The sequence below is a fragment of the Pistacia vera genome, unplaced genomic scaffold, assembly GCF_008641045.1.
Source record: "Pistacia vera cultivar Batoury unplaced genomic scaffold, PisVer_v2 Contig290, whole genome shotgun sequence".
Taxonomy (NCBI): Eukaryota; Viridiplantae; Streptophyta; class Magnoliopsida; order Sapindales; family Anacardiaceae; genus Pistacia; species Pistacia vera.
This window is the reverse complement of record NW_022196102.1, coordinates 981,907-1,000,822: the sequence shown is the minus strand read 5'-3', so window position 1 is coordinate 1,000,822 and position 18,916 is coordinate 981,907. Positions and strand designations below refer to the sequence as shown.

At 38.9% G+C, this 18,916-nt stretch overlaps 2 protein-coding genes across 4 annotated transcripts; both read left to right on the top strand.

The window, feature by feature from the left end:
- The first annotated feature begins 1,319 nt into the window (after positions 1-1,319).
- LOC116134662 lies at positions 1,320-5,966 on the top strand. The gene is made up of 2 exons (XM_031420341.1): positions 1,320-1,669; positions 1,790-5,966. The coding sequence occupies exon 2, from the start codon at positions 1,851-1,853 to the stop codon at positions 5,928-5,930; it is 4,080 nt and encodes a 1,359-aa protein (XP_031276201.1). The 5' UTR covers positions 1,320-1,669; positions 1,790-1,850; the 3' UTR covers positions 5,931-5,966.
- A 1,673-nt stretch (positions 5,967-7,639) lies between these two features.
- Positions 7,640-14,649, top strand: LOC116134656. 3 transcript variants are annotated; one of them, XR_004128782.1, is made up of 5 exons: positions 7,640-7,988; positions 8,109-12,261; positions 13,053-13,193; positions 13,660-14,003; positions 14,091-14,649. XR_004128782.1 is itself a non-coding variant. In XM_031420336.1 (3 exons), exon 2 carries the CDS (start codon positions 8,170-8,172, stop codon positions 12,247-12,249), a length of 4,080 nt encoding a protein of 1,359 aa, XP_031276196.1. In that variant the 5' UTR covers positions 7,640-7,988; positions 8,109-8,169; the 3' UTR covers positions 12,250-12,261; positions 13,053-14,065. The 3 variants fall into 3 exon arrangements, 1 of the variants encoding a protein (XP_031276196.1); XR_004128781.1 differs by having other exon boundaries at positions 13,053-14,003; XM_031420336.1 differs by lacking the exon at positions 14,091-14,649 and having other exon boundaries at positions 13,053-14,065.
- The last annotated feature ends 4,267 nt before the right edge of the window (positions 14,650-18,916 follow it).

Sequence of the window (18,916 nt, the reverse complement as noted above, 5' to 3'; positions counted from 1 at the left end):
TAAAAAATATTACGTCAGTTATCTAATATTAACCACATCCAAACAGCCCCTTTAGATAATAATAATATAGAAATTATGTTATTTAATTATGAGTTAAAGACTTTTTTCCACTCAAATAATGGCTTAATGACACTTTCTCATATATATAGTTTTAAAATATCATTTTACTATCCAAATTTATATTTTGGCAGCGAACAGAGAGCAAACTCGGTCCAGGTTTTTGAGGTTTTTGAAGAGGGGAGACCGATAAGTCTTTTGGTGGTGGAAGATTGGATTTTGATGGTTGAAATTAATCAGAATTTAACTTAGGAGGGGCAGCTGCACAAATCATAATTGTTCGATTGTCAACGATTGGCGAGAAAAAAAAAAAATAGAGTTTAAAGGGTTTTAGTGAGTAATGATTAGGGGAGAAAATGATGATGGTGTAAGGTTACAACGATGATAGAATTGGAAATATAATATAAATTTGGGTAATAAAATGATATTTTAAAAGTTTTTGTGTGAAAAAGTGTTATTAAGTCATTATTTGAGTGGGAAAAAATGGTTTACTCTTTAATTATTTAAGAGTATTTTTGTTGTACCCAAAAAAAAAAAATCCAATCAAATAAACCTTGACAACAATGGTAAATAATTATAATGATCGTTTAAATTCGAAGCAAACGTTTTAATAGGATAACATTTTAAGAAAGTTATTTAAACTACTTAATGCTATAAATTATTATTATTATGAAAAACAATAATATATAATAATAAATATGATAGAATTGCTTCTGGCAATATTAAATATAATTTTTCGGATTTAATTTGAATTTCGGTTTTTTTTTTTTCCATAAACGTTTCTATTAAAGAAAAATAACAGTTAATTGTATCTAAATTCATATCAATTAAATTTGAAGTGACTTTGATGAATATAACTATCACGTCAATCTTATATTAATTAACGAACTTTTATTTAATTTTATATTTGATTATTATATATTAATGAATATTAAATCTGATCTTATTCTATGTATTTTACAAATAGAACTTTATAACTAACAAAAACCAATTTTCAAAATGTTTGGACAAACTAACAGAGGATGTTATGTTAATGTTATAACTTAGTCATCCCTTTCCCTTCACATATGAAACGACGTCGTAAGCCTCATTCGTAGTCTGAAAGAGCCCAATCGGTGTAAAGAGGGTTCAGATCCAACGGCCGGAAACTTTCTAAATCACAAAACCCAGACAAGATTGACTCAACAACGGTCACTTCCCAAACTCGGTGACTAACTCACTGAGTCACTCACCTTCTTTCTCAAACACCAAACCCTTCTTTTCCACTCTCTTTCTCTACCTCTGCACTCACGCCTTCTCGCTGAGCCCTTTTCGGTCTTTTTACCACGATCCCCTTCTCTCATAATCAGACGGCCCACACCTCTCCACGTCACCATCGTCTTCTTCATCATCATCATCAACAACATCATCACCTCTCACTCTTTCTTCTCGCTATCTCCTTATATTATTAAACCGCCTCTTTCTTAGGGTTTCTCTCATTGACAAATATATCCAAAATCATGATGACACCTGTCTCCGAAAATATCCGCCACTTCTTGTACCGTAGATGACGTTTCGAATTTCGTGTTCAACTCTTCAATTCCTAATTCAATCTCAATATCTCGCGAATGAGGTACTTTTTGGGCAATATCTGAAATTGTTGTTTGCTTTCAATCTGCTATTCTTTTTCGCTTTGTCAATTTCGAAATTTTGAGATTTTTTGTTTTGTTTTTGTTTTTTGTGTTTTACTCAGTTACCGTGAAAATTTTGAAATTTGGTGATTTAAAGGAGTTTTGAGTTAGGATTTGTGATTAATGGCGATAGAGAAGAATAATTTCAAGGTTTCGCGTTTTGATTCGGAGTTTTCCCCGGATAGTAGGGGGACTATGTCAAGTGATGAGGATGAGCTTCAAAGACGAAGCTCAGCCGTTGATGAATCATCTGATGATGATGAATATGATGATGCTGATTCAGGTGCTGGTTCGGATGACTTTGACTTGCTTGAATTAGGTGAAACTGGGGCGGAGTTCTGCCAAATTGGGAACTTAACTTGTACTGTTCCTTTTGAATTGTATGATCTTTCCGGTTTAGAAGATATATTGTCTGTTGATGTGTGGAATGAATTGTTAACTGATGAGGAGAAGTTTGGGTTAGCCAAGTATTTACCTGATATGGATCAAGATACTTTTATGAGGACGTTGAAGGCGCTTTTTGAGGCTGAGAATTTCCACTTTGGGAGTCCCATTAAGAAGCTGTTTGATATGTTGAAAGGGGGCTTGTGTGAGCCAAGAGTGGCGCTTTATCGGGAGGGATTGAATTTCTTTCAGAAGCGGCAACATTATCATCATTTGAGGAAGCATCAGAATACTATGGTTAGCAATCTTTGTCAGATGAGGGATGCGTGGAGTAATTGTAGGGGGTATAGTATTGAGGAGAAGCTTAGGGTTTTGAATATTATGAAGAGTCAAAAGAGCTTGATGTATGAGAAGATGGAGGATTTGGAGAGTGATTCATCAGGACAAGAGGAATCAGGGGATGGGTTCTGGAGCAAAAAGCTTAAGGATAGGAAAGCTGTTCAGAAAATGCGGCATCATTCTCCATATGCGGTGGGTTCAACTTTGGATTTTCCCCAAGGACAGCCGATGAGTATGGAACCGGTAAAATATGGGAAGCAGAATTCAAAAGGTACTTTGAAGATGGCTGGGTCCAAATTGCATTCTGGGGGCCGCTTTGTGGATATGAATTCTGGGCCATATGGTTCAGGAGTAGCTCCTCCTCGACTGAGTAAAGGAGCAGGGTATGAGTCAGGGGTTTCTTTATGGAGAAGGGATCAGTTCAGTGTTGACGATGATGATGATGTTGAAGATCCATTGTTTGGAATGGGTAGTCAAAGAGATCGAAATGCTACACGGGGTAGCATGATGGAAAAATCTGGTGCTTGGAAAATGGGAAAGAAGCCTGACTTTTTGAGAGGTGAAGAATCAGGCAGTGATGGTTTCATGGGTTTGTCTATGTCATCGAAGCACGATTTACAGGCCTATGGTAAAAACAAGAATGTAAGTCAGTTGTCAGAGGCAAAAGTGTATACATCAAAGCCTTTTACCATGAGAACATCTTATGAGTTTTCCAAGAAGGCTAAGTATCCTGAAAATTCTCAGCAAACAGTTGGAGACTATATGAAGTCTCTGAAACACCGACCACAGCTACCACTGAAAGGAAGTCGAGCTGAAATATTGGATCGTGCAGAACCATGGTATAACAGAACTCAAGGAGAGGCATTTTCCAATGATTTGCCTTTTAAATCTGATGATCGGCATGGTAGAAGCAAAAAATGGAAGACGGGGAAAGAGTCTCCTGATATCAATTTTAGATCATATAAAGCTTCCTCACCACAGATGAGTGATAGATTCTTACATTCTGAGTTCAGAGTGAAGCCTTCACAGGAGAAGATAAGAGGGAATTTTGTGCAGAATGGAGGGCTAGATATGGCAGCATTGAGAGGTAACAGAAAGCATGTAAAAAATGAAGAAACAGAATCAGAGTCATCTGAACAATTTGATGATGATGATGATGACAGCAATCCTTTAATGAGGAGCAAGTTAGCCTACCCCAGTGCTGTTGCTGAAGGTTCTCGATTTTCTTCACTGAAACCTGGTCTGGATGCTAAGAAGTCCAAATTTATAAAGAAAGATAAACTAGAGAATACACGGGCACTTGATGGAATCACAAAATCCTCCAAGATGATGGGTGGCTTTAGTGAGCATGCACGAATACCAGGAACAGAGAACTACTCTTTGAAAACAAAACAGAAGGGTAAGAGGCGTGATAACAGTCCCTTCCATAATTCTACTGCCAGGGTTTTGGAAGATAGCTCTCTGTCAGGATTGGGCAAATTTAAAGATGATGACGATAGGAAACCTATCTACAAATTTGGCAAGAATGGCCAATTACGGGGGGAACATGGAGAAAGGATGCACCTGTCCTCACTGAAGGCCTTTCCTTCTGAGAGAAAGCAGAAAGCAGAACTTGCCCATGAATTTATTGTTGATGAGGATGATGATTCACTTGCAACACGATTATTGGTTAACGGTGTTAAACAGGGCAGAGTGAGGAAGAAAGGTAGGGAAAAATCTGAGGCTTCATTAGTAGAATGCAACTTGGTGATGAAGAAGAGAAAAGCGAAAGGGGATGTGATGGATGTGGATGGAAGAGATCAGCAGCAAATTGATGATTCCGTTTTCTTGAAGAAGAAGGGAAAAAGGAAACTGGAGGCTGATGCTGTTACTACAGATTTGGAAACTTCTGAGCCACCTGTTACAGAAGCAGGAGCAGCAGATGTTGAGCAGGAAACTAAACCACAAAAAAAGCCTTTTACTTTGATAACACCTACAGTTCATACTGGCTTCTCATTCTCCATTATACATCTTCTTTCAGCAGTTCGCATGGCAATGGTTACTCCACTTACAGAAGATTCATTAGAAGTTGGCAAACCTAGAGAGGAGCAGAATGAAAAGCATGAAGGTGAAGTTAATGGTGTTGTTTCTAACGAGAATGCCGATGTCAGTAACTCAGACCAGTCTGGGCAAGGGAAGGTGCTTTCTCTTACCATTCAGGAGATTGTTAACCGTGTGAGATCAAACCCTGGAGATCCTTGTATTCTTGAGACACAAGAGCCACTTCAGGATTTGGTCAGAGGAGTTCTCAAGATATTTTCATCGAAAACAGCACCTCTGGGGGCAAAAGGTTGGAAGATGCTTGTGACCTATGAAAAATCTACGAAAAGTTGGTCCTGGGTTGGCCCAGTGTCTCATATCTCAACTGATCATGAGACAATTGAGGAGGTGACTTCACCTGAAGCTTGGGGACTTCCTCACAAGATGCTTGTCAAGTTGGTCGATTCATTTGCAAATTGGCTGAAAAGTGGTCAGGAAACCCTTCAGCAGATAGGAAGTCTTCCTGCTCCTCCTGCGTCGTTGATGCAGTTCAACCAGGATGAGAAAGATCGGTTCAGAGACCTAAGAGCTCAAAAGAGCCTTAACACTATTAGCCCAAGTACTGAGGAAGTGAGAGCTTATTTTCGTCGGGAGGAAGTCCTTAGATATTCCATTCCTGATAGGGCTTTCTCTTATACAGCTGCTGATGGCAAAAAATCTATTGTTGCTCCTTTGAGAAGGTGTGGTGGTAAGCCAACTTCAAAAGCCCGAGACCATTTTATGTTGAAACGTGATCGACCACCTCATGTTACAATTCTCTGTCTTGTGAGAGATGCAGCTGCCAGACTGCCTAGTAGTATTGGCACAAGGGCAGATGTTTGTACTTTAATCAGAGATTCTCAATACATTGTTGAAGATGTGTCTGATGCACAAGTTAACCAAATTGTTAGTGGAGCATTGGACCGTTTGCATTACGAACGTGATCCTTGTGTGCAATTTGATTCTGAGCGGAAATTGTGGGTTTATTTACATAGAGATAGAGAAGAAGAAGATTTTGAGGATGACGGAACTTCATCTACAAAGAAATGGAAGAGGCAGAAAAAAGATCCTACTGAGCAATCTGAACAAGCAGCAGTAACTGTGGCTTTTCATGGGACTGGTGATCAGGCTGGATATGAGTTGGGCTCCGATCTCAATGTTGAGCCACCATCTATTGATTATGATAAGATACCAGAGAGTGGTGATGGCAGACCAAATGCAGAGGATAATGTTGATAATAATCATGGGTCTGAGCAGGGTAACGCACACCACAGTCATCCAATGGATTGGGAGGCTCTTGACTTAAATCCCGTGCAAGAGAACAAGTTGCTATGTCAAGAAAATTCAACAAATGAAGATTTTGATGATGAAACATTTGGAAGAGAAAGGCCAGTTGGACTCTTAAGTGCAAGCTTGTTGTGATGAAATTTTCAGGTAGTTTTCATTGTCATCATGCCCTCTCATCTTTTTGTCGCTTGTGTATATTACTTAAATGAGTTTTAGATGGTCTATACATTTTTTTTTATTAATTTTCATGATCCTCTTATTATTTGGTTGTCATTTTGGTGTATTTGGTATGAAAGAAATGCATAATCTGGAGGTTTGAGTGAACTCATTCTACCTTGGGTTTTTTCTTCGCTCTAATAAGTTATGTTGAAACTATGTGAGCTTCTTGTTAAGTATGCCATGGTAACAAACACTGGGTGTATGGAGTGGTCTTCCATAACAAAGTACTAGAAACATGGATAGGTTCATGTTGTCATGTACAAATATTCCCTAAAGATAAAGCTCCTGACGAGGCTTGTGTCATTGCCCAAGATAATGACCACCTTTCTAGAGAAGAAGGAAGTATATTTAAAGATTATTGAAGTCATCAATGGCACTATGGAGGAGCATTTGGTTGATCAAGAACATTTTAGGGAAAAGATAGCCCAGTTTGAAGATTGGCATCAATCCTTTCCCTTTCCTGCTTGATCAATTGTAGATAAATTACTTGGGGTATGTTGTTCATGGGTTATGTGTTGCTGGGAAAAAGTTCCTGATATCAATTTAGATCATATAAAGCTCCTCACCACAGATGAGTGATAGATTCTTACATTCTGAGTTCAGAGTGAAGCCGTCACAGGAGAAGATAAGAGGGAATTTTGTACAGAATGGAGGGCTAGATATGGCAGCATTGAGAGGTAACAGAAAGAGTGTAAAAAATGAGAAACAGAATCAGAGTCATCTGAACAATTTGATGATGATGATGATGACAGCAATCCTTTATGAGGAGCAAGTTAGCCTACCCCAGTGCTGTTGTGAAGGTCTCGATTTTCTTCACTGCTGAGCTGTTGGATGCTAAGAAGTCCAAATTTATAAAGAAAGATAAACTAGAGAATACACGGGCACTTGATGGAATCACAAAATCCTCCAAGATGATGGGTGGCTTTAGTGAGCATGCACGAATACCAGGAACAGAGACAATACTCTTTGAAAACAAACAGAAGGGTAAGAGGTGGTAACAGTCCCTTCCATAATTCTACTGCCAGGGTTTTGGAAGATAGCTCTCTGTCAGGATTGGGCAAATTTAAAGATGATGACGATAGGAAACCTATCTCAATTTGGCAAGAATGGCAATTACGGGGGGAACATGGAGAAAGGATGCACCTGTCCTCACTGAAGGCCTTTCCTTCTGAGAGAAAGCAGAAATCAATTAAATTTGAAGTGACTTTGATGAATATAACCATCACGTCAATCTTATATTAATTAACGAACTTTTATTTAATTTTATATTTGATTATTATATATTAATGAATATTAAATCTGATCTTATTCTATGTATTTTACAAATAGAACTTTATAACTAACAAAAACCAATTTTCAAAATGTTTGGACAAACTAACAGAGGATGTTATGTTAATGTTATAACTTAGTCATCCCTTTCCCTTCACATATGAAACGACGTCGTAAGCCTCATTCGTAGTCTGAAAGAGCCCAATCGGTGTAAAGAGGGTTCAGATCCAACGGCCGGAAACTTTCTAAATCACAAAACCCAGACAAGATTGACTCAACAACGGTCACTTCCCAAACTCGGTGACTAACTCACTGAGTCACTCACCTTCTTTCTCAAACACCAAACCCTTCTTTTCCACTCTCTTTCTCTACCTCTGCACTCACGCCTTCTCGCTGAGCCCTTTTCGGTCTTTTTACCACGATCCCCTTCTCTCATAATCAGACGGCCCACACCTCTCCACGTCACCATCGTCTTCTTCATCATCATCATCAACAACATCATCACCTCTCACTCTTTCTTCTCGCTATCTCCTTATATTATTAAACCGCCTCTTTCTTAGGGTTTCTCTCATTGACAAATATATCCAAAATCATGATGACACCTGTCTCCGAAAATATCCGCCACTTCTTGTACCGTAGATGACGTTTCGAATTTCGTGTTCAACTCTTCAATTCCTAATTCAATCTCAATATCTCGCGAATGAGGTACTTTTTGGGCAATATCTGAAATTGTTGTTTGCTTTCAATCTGCTATTCTTTTTCGCTTTGTCAATTTCGAAATTTTGAGATTTTTTGTTTTGTTTTTGTTTTTTGTGTTTTACTCAGTTACCGTGAAAATTTTGAAATTTGGTGATTTAAAGGAGTTTTGAGTTAGGATTTGTGATTAATGGCGATAGAGAAGAATAATTTCAAGGTTTCGCGTTTTGATTCGGAGTTTTCCCCGGATAGTAGGGGGACTATGTCAAGTGATGAGGATGAGCTTCAAAGACGAAGCTCAGCCGTTGATGAATCATCTGATGATGATGAATATGATGATGCTGATTCAGGTGCTGGTTCGGATGACTTTGACTTGCTTGAATTAGGTGAAACTGGGGCGGAGTTCTGCCAAATTGGGAACTTAACTTGTACTGTTCCTTTTGAATTGTATGATCTTTCCGGTTTAGAAGATATATTGTCTGTTGATGTGTGGAATGAATTGTTAACTGATGAGGAGAAGTTTGGGTTAGCCAAGTATTTACCTGATATGGATCAAGATACTTTTATGAGGACGTTGAAGGCGCTTTTTGAGGCTGAGAATTTCCACTTTGGGAGTCCCATTAAGAAGCTGTTTGATATGTTGAAAGGGGGCTTGTGTGAGCCAAGAGTGGCGCTTTATCGGGAGGGATTGAATTTCTTTCAGAAGCGGCAACATTATCATCATTTGAGGAAGCATCAGAATACTATGGTTAGCAATCTTTGTCAGATGAGGGATGCGTGGAGTAATTGTAGGGGGTATAGTATTGAGGAGAAGCTTAGGGTTTTGAATATTATGAAGAGTCAAAAGAGCTTGATGTATGAGAAGATGGAGGATTTGGAGAGTGATTCATCAGGACAAGAGGAATCAGGGGATGGGTTCTGGAGCAAAAAGCTTAAGGATAGGAAAGCTGTTCAGAAAATGCGGCATCATTCTCCATATGCGGTGGGTTCAACTTTGGATTTTCCCCAAGGACAGCCGATGAGTATGGAACCGGTAAAATATGGGAAGCAGAATTCAAAAGGTACTTTGAAGATGGCTGGGTCCAAATTGCATTCTGGGGGCCGCTTTGTGGATATGAATTCTGGGCCATATGGTTCAGGAGTAGCTCCTCCTCGACTGAGTAAAGGAGCAGGGTATGAGTCAGGGGTTTCTTTATGGAGAAGGGATCAGTTCAGTGTTGACGATGATGATGATGTTGAAGATCCATTGTTTGGAATGGGTAGTCAAAGAGATCGAAATGCTACACGGGGTAGCATGATGGAAAAATCTGGTGCTTGGAAAATGGGAAAGAAGCCTGACTTTTTGAGAGGTGAAGAATCAGGCAGTGATGGTTTCATGGGTTTGTCTATGTCATCGAAGCACGATTTACAGGCCTATGGTAAAAACAAGAATGTAAGTCAGTTGTCAGAGGCAAAAGTGTATACATCAAAGCCTTTTACCATGAGAACATCTTATGAGTTTTCCAAGAAGGCTAAGTATCCTGAAAATTCTCAGCAAACAGTTGGAGACTATATGAAGTCTCTGAAACACCGACCACAGCTACCACTGAAAGGAAGTCGAGCTGAAATATTGGATCGTGCAGAACCATGGTATAACAGAACTCAAGGAGAGGCATTTTCCAATGATTTGCCTTTTAAATCTGATGATCGGCATGGTAGAAGCAAAAAATGGAAGACGGGGAAAGAGTCTCCTGATATCAATTTTAGATCATATAAAGCTTCCTCACCACAGATGAGTGATAGATTCTTACATTCTGAGTTCAGAGTGAAGCCTTCACAGGAGAAGATAAGAGGGAATTTTGTGCAGAATGGAGGGCTAGATATGGCAGCATTGAGAGGTAACAGAAAGCATGTAAAAAATGAAGAAACAGAATCAGAGTCATCTGAACAATTTGATGATGATGATGATGACAGCAATCCTTTAATGAGGAGCAAGTTAGCCTACCCCAGTGCTGTTGCTGAAGGTTCTCGATTTTCTTCACTGAAACCTGGTCTGGATGCTAAGAAGTCCAAATTTATAAAGAAAGATAAACTAGAGAATACACGGGCACTTGATGGAATCACAAAATCCTCCAAGATGATGGGTGGCTTTAGTGAGCATGCACGAATACCAGGAACAGAGAACTACTCTTTGAAAACAAAACAGAAGGGTAAGAGGCGTGATAACAGTCCCTTCCATAATTCTACTGCCAGGGTTTTGGAAGATAGCTCTCTGTCAGGATTGGGCAAATTTAAAGATGATGACGATAGGAAACCTATCTACAAATTTGGCAAGAATGGCCAATTACGGGGGGAACATGGAGAAAGGATGCACCTGTCCTCACTGAAGGCCTTTCCTTCTGAGAGAAAGCAGAAAGCAGAACTTGCCCATGAATTTATTGTTGATGAGGATGATGATTCACTTGCAACACGATTATTGGTTAACGGTGTTAAACAGGGCAGAGTGAGGAAGAAAGGTAGGGAAAAATCTGAGGCTTCATTAGTAGAATGCAACTTGGTGATGAAGAAGAGAAAAGCGAAAGGGGATGTGATGGATGTGGATGGAAGAGATCAGCAGCAAATTGATGATTCCGTTTTCTTGAAGAAGAAGGGAAAAAGGAAACTGGAGGCTGATGCTGTTACTACAGATTTGGAAACTTCTGAGCCACCTGTTACAGAAGCAGGAGCAGCAGATGTTGAGCAGGAAACTAAACCACAAAAAAAGCCTTTTACTTTGATAACACCTACAGTTCATACTGGCTTCTCATTCTCCATTATACATCTTCTTTCAGCAGTTCGCATGGCAATGGTTACTCCACTTACAGAAGATTCATTAGAAGTTGGCAAACCTAGAGAGGAGCAGAATGAAAAGCATGAAGGTGAAGTTAATGGTGTTGTTTCTAACGAGAATGCCGATGTCAGTAACTCAGACCAGTCTGGGCAAGGGAAGGTGCTTTCTCTTACCATTCAGGAGATTGTTAACCGTGTGAGATCAAACCCTGGAGATCCTTGTATTCTTGAGACACAAGAGCCACTTCAGGATTTGGTCAGAGGAGTTCTCAAGATATTTTCATCGAAAACAGCACCTCTGGGGGCAAAAGGTTGGAAGATGCTTGTGACCTATGAAAAATCTACGAAAAGTTGGTCCTGGGTTGGCCCAGTGTCTCATATCTCAACTGATCATGAGACAATTGAGGAGGTGACTTCACCTGAAGCTTGGGGACTTCCTCACAAGATGCTTGTCAAGTTGGTCGATTCATTTGCAAATTGGCTGAAAAGTGGTCAGGAAACCCTTCAGCAGATAGGAAGTCTTCCTGCTCCTCCTGCGTCGTTGATGCAGTTCAACCAGGATGAGAAAGATCGGTTCAGAGACCTAAGAGCTCAAAAGAGCCTTAACACTATTAGCCCAAGTACTGAGGAAGTGAGAGCTTATTTTCGTCGGGAGGAAGTCCTTAGATATTCCATTCCTGATAGGGCTTTCTCTTATACAGCTGCTGATGGCAAAAAATCTATTGTTGCTCCTTTGAGAAGGTGTGGTGGTAAGCCAACTTCAAAAGCCCGAGACCATTTTATGTTGAAACGTGATCGACCACCTCATGTTACAATTCTCTGTCTTGTGAGAGATGCAGCTGCCAGACTGCCTAGTAGTATTGGCACAAGGGCAGATGTTTGTACTTTAATCAGAGATTCTCAATACATTGTTGAAGATGTGTCTGATGCACAAGTTAACCAAATTGTTAGTGGAGCATTGGACCGTTTGCATTACGAACGTGATCCTTGTGTGCAATTTGATTCTGAGCGGAAATTGTGGGTTTATTTACATAGAGATAGAGAAGAAGAAGATTTTGAGGATGACGGAACTTCATCTACAAAGAAATGGAAGAGGCAGAAAAAAGATCCTACTGAGCAATCTGAACAAGCAGCAGTAACTGTGGCTTTTCATGGGACTGGTGATCAGGCTGGATATGAGTTGGGCTCCGATCTCAATGTTGAGCCACCATCTATTGATTATGATAAGATACCAGAGAGTGGTGATGGCAGACCAAATGCAGAGGATAATGTTGATAATAATCATGGGTCTGAGCAGGGTAACGCACACCACAGTCATCCAATGGATTGGGAGGCTCTTGACTTAAATCCCGTGCAAGAGAACAAGTTGCTATGTCAAGAAAATTCAACAAATGAAGATTTTGATGATGAAACATTTGGAAGAGAAAGGCCAGTTGGACTCTTAAGTGCAAGCTTGTTGTGATGAAATTTTCAGGTAGTTTTCATTGTCATCATGCCCTCTCATCTTTTTGTCGCTTGTGTATATTACTTAAATGAGTTTTAGATGGTCTATACATTTTTTTTTATTAATTTTCATGATCCTCTTATTATTTGGTTGTCATTTTGGTGTATTTGGTATGAAAGAAATGCATAATCTGGAGGTTTGAGTGAACTCATTCTACCTTGGGTTTTTTCTTCGCTCTAATAAGTTATGTTGAAACTATGTGAGCTTCTTGTTAAGTATGCCATGGTAACAAACACTGGGTGTATGGAGTGGTCTTCCATAACAAAGTACTAGAAACATGGATAGGTTCATGTTGTCATGTACAAATATTCCCTAAAGATAAAGCTCCTGACGAGGCTTGTGTCATTGCCCAAGATAATGACCACCTTTCTAGAGAAGAAAGAAGTATATTTAAAGATTATTGAAGTCATCAATGGCACTATGGAGGAGCATTTGGTTGATCAAGAACATTTTAGGGAAAAGATAGGCCAGTTTGAAGATTGGCATCAATCCTTTCCCTTTCCTGTTTGATCAATTGTAGATAAATTACTTGGGGTATGTTGTTCATGGGTTATGTGTTTTAAATGATGAAACTAGATTTTGATATTTTAGAATCTAAAATCTGTGGGCTTTCATGTGATTAGAAGAATTTTGTGGTGTTTGTTTGTTTTTTTTTTTTTTTTTTTAATTTAGTTGTGAGAGAAGGCTATGGGCTTAGTATTTTTTGTTGTTTCCATACTGCTTGGGGTTCTTCTAACAAAGCAAAAACTGATTCTTTGCAGGCTTAAAGGTTCACCTATATTTGAAGGCAACATTCCAGTTGATGGTGTGTTTTATAGATTGAAGGTTACATGTATATTGATTCCAGCGCGAATGTAGATTAGCTAGTCAATTTGTTGAGGCCAAGAATATGTTTAGTGCAGGTGGATAATATAATTCTGCATCCCATAAATAATACTTTTTTTTGTTATATATTTTCATAATTTGATAAAAATAGTTCATTCTGTCCATTGAGCAAGCAAAATTGATGAATTCATGCCTTAAATATGGCATCATATGCCCTCGTTTCATATGGTCTAGATGAGAACCCATTTTGTGCTTTTGCTGTCAAAACATTTAGGTGTTAGGGAGTAGTTATGTATATATTGCATTCGGCTTGTTAGATCATTTAACCCTTTGAAGTAGTTAAAACTTTATAATATGTCAATGTTGGTTCCTAATTTTTGTGTTTTTTCGGGGGTAAGAGAGAAAAGAGAGAAGTTTATTTAGTTATACTAGTTATACTTTGTTTCAATAATATTAATTCTTTGTTCGAAAAGCGATGGACTAGACAATCTGTCAATCTACCAACATTTCTTTTTTAGCTTTGACCTCATATGCTTTTTGCAGCCTTCTAGCTATCTTGCTTGAATATGCTAGTCTGCTACAGGTTGAGATAATTCAAGGAATTCATGCTCGTGTCTGTCAAAGTCCAGAATGATAGAATTCTAATTTCTAAGAGTTACTTGCTGTTGTACATGGCATTAATATATCGTGCTGATTGAGAATTCCCGGCTTTAAAGGAAAGTCAAGATCATTTTGATTTTGGAAGGATGATGTTTATATTATTCTTTGCACTTGAAAGCCCCATAGGTGGCGGCTGTGGCTTGCGGATACTAGGATGGACTTGCAGTTGTACTCCTAATTTGCTATCTGAATTGTATGTCTATCTTCCTAGAGGGATGAGATTGAAGGTATGTTGTTCCTCACTGTATTCTGGGTTTTTGCTGCCTTTATGAGCTTGACATGCAAGGTTACTAATGTTAATTTGTATCGTTCAGAAGTAATGCAGGTTGTCTATCCAACCTGACCTGCCGGGGGGTTCGGCGCTTCCTTTTTTTTTATATTTGAGACTGTTAATTACATATTTTTTTATGTCCTTTTACCTGGCCTGCTAGCCATTCACCCCAAATGTAGCCGAGGCAGCCGACTTGGGCTCGGTTGATGATAGTTAATTTAAAACTTCACCTGAAATGTGGGCCTCGATGTTGGAAAATTAGCCTCTCAATTGGCGGATGTGAGTGTAACCTTGCTATGTAAATTACGCAATTCCAGCTTGACATCTCTTATGAAATGGGCTATAATAAATTGTTGAGCTACTGGATGGTATAGAATATGGCTTTGACCCATTAACGCCGATCAGATTCAGGGGTATATTGAAATAGAAACTTGATTACATTATCCGATTTATACCAAAACTTTCGTCTCCAACCAGATTAATGCTCTACTCTTATGATTATTAATTCCTTTTCAAGTCTTTCGTTGTATCAATTATACATGTACACACAAAGGATTTACATATTGCGCATGTGAAGCGGAATTCACAAAATGGACTAGAGGCCTGCTGAAGCGTTGTAGTTCAGGTTATCAAGCTCAAGCTCAATAATGGATGTATTGTAATAAAATGCATCTCAAAGATATTTGAAACTAGAATTCTCCCCAACTGAAGCACCACTTTATTGGTCGCATTTGTCCATCATAAGTTTGCAACTCATCAATATTCTCGATACCTTAATAATTGTGATTCTATTTAATTTATACTTGTCTCCACGTGACACACTCAATATGTCGGCTCAAAAAATTGGAATCGGAACCCACCTTATGAAGGTCGATTTCAGTTCTACCTGCTACTCGTGCTCACTCCTAAGTTTAATGTCACCCCTAAGTTTAATCAAATAACAAAAACCATCTGAAATTTTAGAAATAACAACAATCTGAATCCTCCTATCTATGGGTGAGCATAGAACCGATGGTAGGCCGTGTCGGCCCATGGCACGACCCGGCACGAAAAAAAACACGACACGGAAAAAAGTACGGCACGGCATGGCATGAAAATATGCGGGCCATGCTGTGGGCTTTAAGAAAGCTTGTGGGCCAGCACGACATGGCACACAAAAAATAAAAAATATTTGAAGATTTTAAGAATTTAGAAATTAATGAAAATGAAGATGTTATTAATTTAATCATAATTTCTAATTTTGTATTTGTAATTTATAATTATAACTTAAGTAATAAATGTATTGAAATTCAATTAATATCAAGTCTCGTTATTTATTATATTTCATAGGGTTATTAATATATATATAATTTTTTTTTTTTTTTTTTTTTTTTTGAAATCAAATGAGCTTAATATTCATTCAATAGGACGACTAAGGATCCAATACAATTTGGAACATCTCAAGCTCTACCAATAACATCACTATGGTTAGAGCATCTTTAGCTAGAGTATGAGCAATCACATTGGATGCTCTATTAACATGATGAACCAAAAAGTTTGAAAATTCCTAAAAACCGCTTTAGTATCAATAGAGATTAGACCAGCTTGACCCCATTCTCTTCATCCTAAGGAGTCATTGACTACTTGAAGTGCGTCCCTTCCAGGATAATTGGTAATACCAATATCTGCTGTGAGAATGACTCTTGAACAGCTGGAAAGACTCAGTCAAGTATGCATCGAGAACATGGGTTTCTTCATTCTCAAGTTGCCATAAATCTGCCTTGCCAGTCCCGAATGCAATTCCAACACCAATTGTGTAGTCTTCTTTTCTCACACTGCATCCTAGTTTATCTTGTAATACCTTCAGGTGGTGGCTGCCATCTTGGTGAGCTGGGATCAGGAATCTGAGGATGAGCATTAGGAGAGGTCCTCGATGGTGCAAGGAGTTTAAATGTCCAGTTCTTGAGTTGCATGGTGAATGATCTGGGATGGAGTAGAGAGATGTTGTTTGAAAGTAAGCTCATTCCTTCTTTGCCAGATTTTTGGACCACCACTAAATTCAACTAAATGCTTTTCCTCTAATTCGGATAGAAAAAACATAACTAGCTCTCTGAAGTCGATGAAATTGTCATTCATCTTTGGAAGGTTCGAGAACAACTTGACCAAATCCTTGGCAGCAGCGCAGCCCCATAAAGCATGCAAGACATCTTCTTCTCTGAGCAACAGAAGGGGCAAAAAGGATCCTCAATCACCTTTTCTTGACAAGGTTACACTTGGTAGGTAGAATGTCTTGGCAAGCTTTCCACAAAATAGCTTTTCTGCATTAGTGATGGGAAGCTTCAAACTTCTTCCACTTTTTATTCTCATGGCTGCAGAAGAGGATTGGCCTCGGGTGAGAGTTGAGACTCCACTTGCAGGTGAATGCACTCCTTACCGAGATAGACCATTTTGAGAGCATTCCAAACAAGTTTATATGGTCTATTGAAGACACTGATGGGAATTTGACAAATGGGGTTAACTTCTGATTATGAGAACAAGTCTTTGAGTAGATCCAATTTCCAGGATTTTGATTGGGGATCTATGAGAGTAGCCACCTTAGCCCCGGGTCCATACCAAGGCATGACTTTGAATCTCAAATGAAGATGGAGAAGGAAGCCATTTATCTTGCCAAACCGGGCCTGGGACACACAATGCGCCACATTAAACCAGATTCCAAAATGGCCTTGCTGCCATTACACTTCTCCAAAAAAGGATGATGTTCTTTTAACTTTAGCTTCTAAGAAATAACCTTCAAGATAGTATTTAGCAGATAAAACTCTCGCAGCAAATGATTAGGATAATGAAGAAGTCTCCAACCCTGCTTGGCAAGCATAGCCAAGTTAAAGAGTTCAAACTCTGAAGCCTAAGCCACCATTGGTCTTGGACAGCTTCATTTATCCCATGAACACCAGTGAATCCTACTTTCGTCATTCTTTTGGCCCCACCAGTAATTTTTAGTCAATCTATTCAGCTCTTGTAAAGTGGTTTTTGGGATTTTAAAAACACCCATGCTATATGTTGGAAAGGCTTGAATAACAGCCTTAAGTAGAGTTTCTTTCCCAGCTTGTGATAGATACTTCATCTTCCAATTACTGATTTTGTCTCGTACTCGGTCCAGGATGGCTTAAAACCTCTTGTTCTATCTCTCCCAATAACGTTAGAAGTCCAAGGTATCTCTCATAAGGATGAGAGGATTTTACCCCAGCCACTTGGATAATTTGCTGCTTGACATCTCCTCTAGTATTTTTGCTGAAAAATATAGAAGTTTTTCCTTATTAAGGTTGCCCGGAACTCTTTTCATAGGTGTCTAGTAGCTTAAAAAACATATTCCACTCATAAGATTAGCCTTACAGAAGAGAAGACAGTCATCAGCATAAAGAGGTGTCTAATCATTTTAGAACACCCCATTGGAAGCCCTTTGATAACTCCTCTGTCTTCAGCATCTTGAATGAGCCTACTAAGAGCTTCAGCTCCAATAATGAATAGATAAGGTGACAAAGGGTCACTTGTCTAATCCCATGAGAAGGTTTGAATGGTTTTTGAGGAATCATTGATGAGAACCGAGTAAGTAACTGAGAGAGGCAGTTCATGATGACTTTGATCCAGGTTGGGTTAAAACCCATCTTAAGATGACTGCCTGCAGAAAGACATTCAAGCCTGTCATAAGCCTTGCTCATATAAAGCTTAAGCGCAATATACCATCCTCCTTCCTTTTAGACTGGTATTCATAGTATGCATGACTTCAAATGCCACTATAGCATTATCAGTAATCAACCGATCTGGTATGAAAGCACTTTGTGATGGAGATATAATCTGTGGTAGGATTTTTTGCAGTCTATTAGCAAGGACCTTGGCCAAAATTTTATAAAGAACGTTGCATAAAGATATTGGCCTGAACTCTAACACTTTAGAAGGAGTTTTAACCTTGGGAATTAATGCAATAAGAGTAGCATTAAAGTCCTAAGGCCAGCTCCCAGAACAGAAGGCATCTCTCACAGCAGCACACGCGCTAGGTCCAATGATCATCCAATGTTTCTAATAGAGGATGGCAGGAAATCCATCAGGTCCTGGAGATCCTAAACCATTCATATTGAAAACAGTTTTTTCTACTTCTTCATTAGAAATTTGCTTAACCAAATCACTATTCATTTCAGGAGTTATAACAGGCTTTATCACACGGATACAGTCCTCTATTCTCTCAGGCATTGACGAAGGAAATAATAATTGAAAAAGGTTGCTAACCTCTTCAGGTTTATTAGCAAACCTGCCATCAAGTGATTATATATTTTTAATTAATATAAATACAAAATGTCACTAAATATAACATATAAAATATTTTTATAATAATTATTAATAATAAATCAAAATTACCATAATTTATTAAAATTAAAATGAAATATTTTCACAAAGCACGTGGGCTGGCCCATGGCATGGCCCAAGACATGACACGATATATAATGGGTCGTGCCGTGGGCCTTCAAATTTGTGGGTCTGCACGACACGACAGGGCACAAAACTGTGCGGGCCTTGGCATGGCATGGCCCACGACACGATGGGCCTTGAATTTTTAGGCATGGCACGGCCCACCTTTACCTTTACCTTTAGGTGAGCATGGGTAAAGGATAGAACCAAAACTGCCTCAAGTAAGATCCAGTTTTAGTTCTAGAAAATTGGAACTTGGAATTCCAAAGTCCGATTCTAGTTCTTGTAGTGTCAGAATCAGAACCGAAACTAAGGTCCAAGCACTCGGGTAGGAATCGAGACTGAGTTGTAATTTTTGTAAACCCTTGAGGGTTCCTTTGTTATTTTTTTAAAATAAGGGAGTAATTGCAATTAATCCGGTATCGAGAA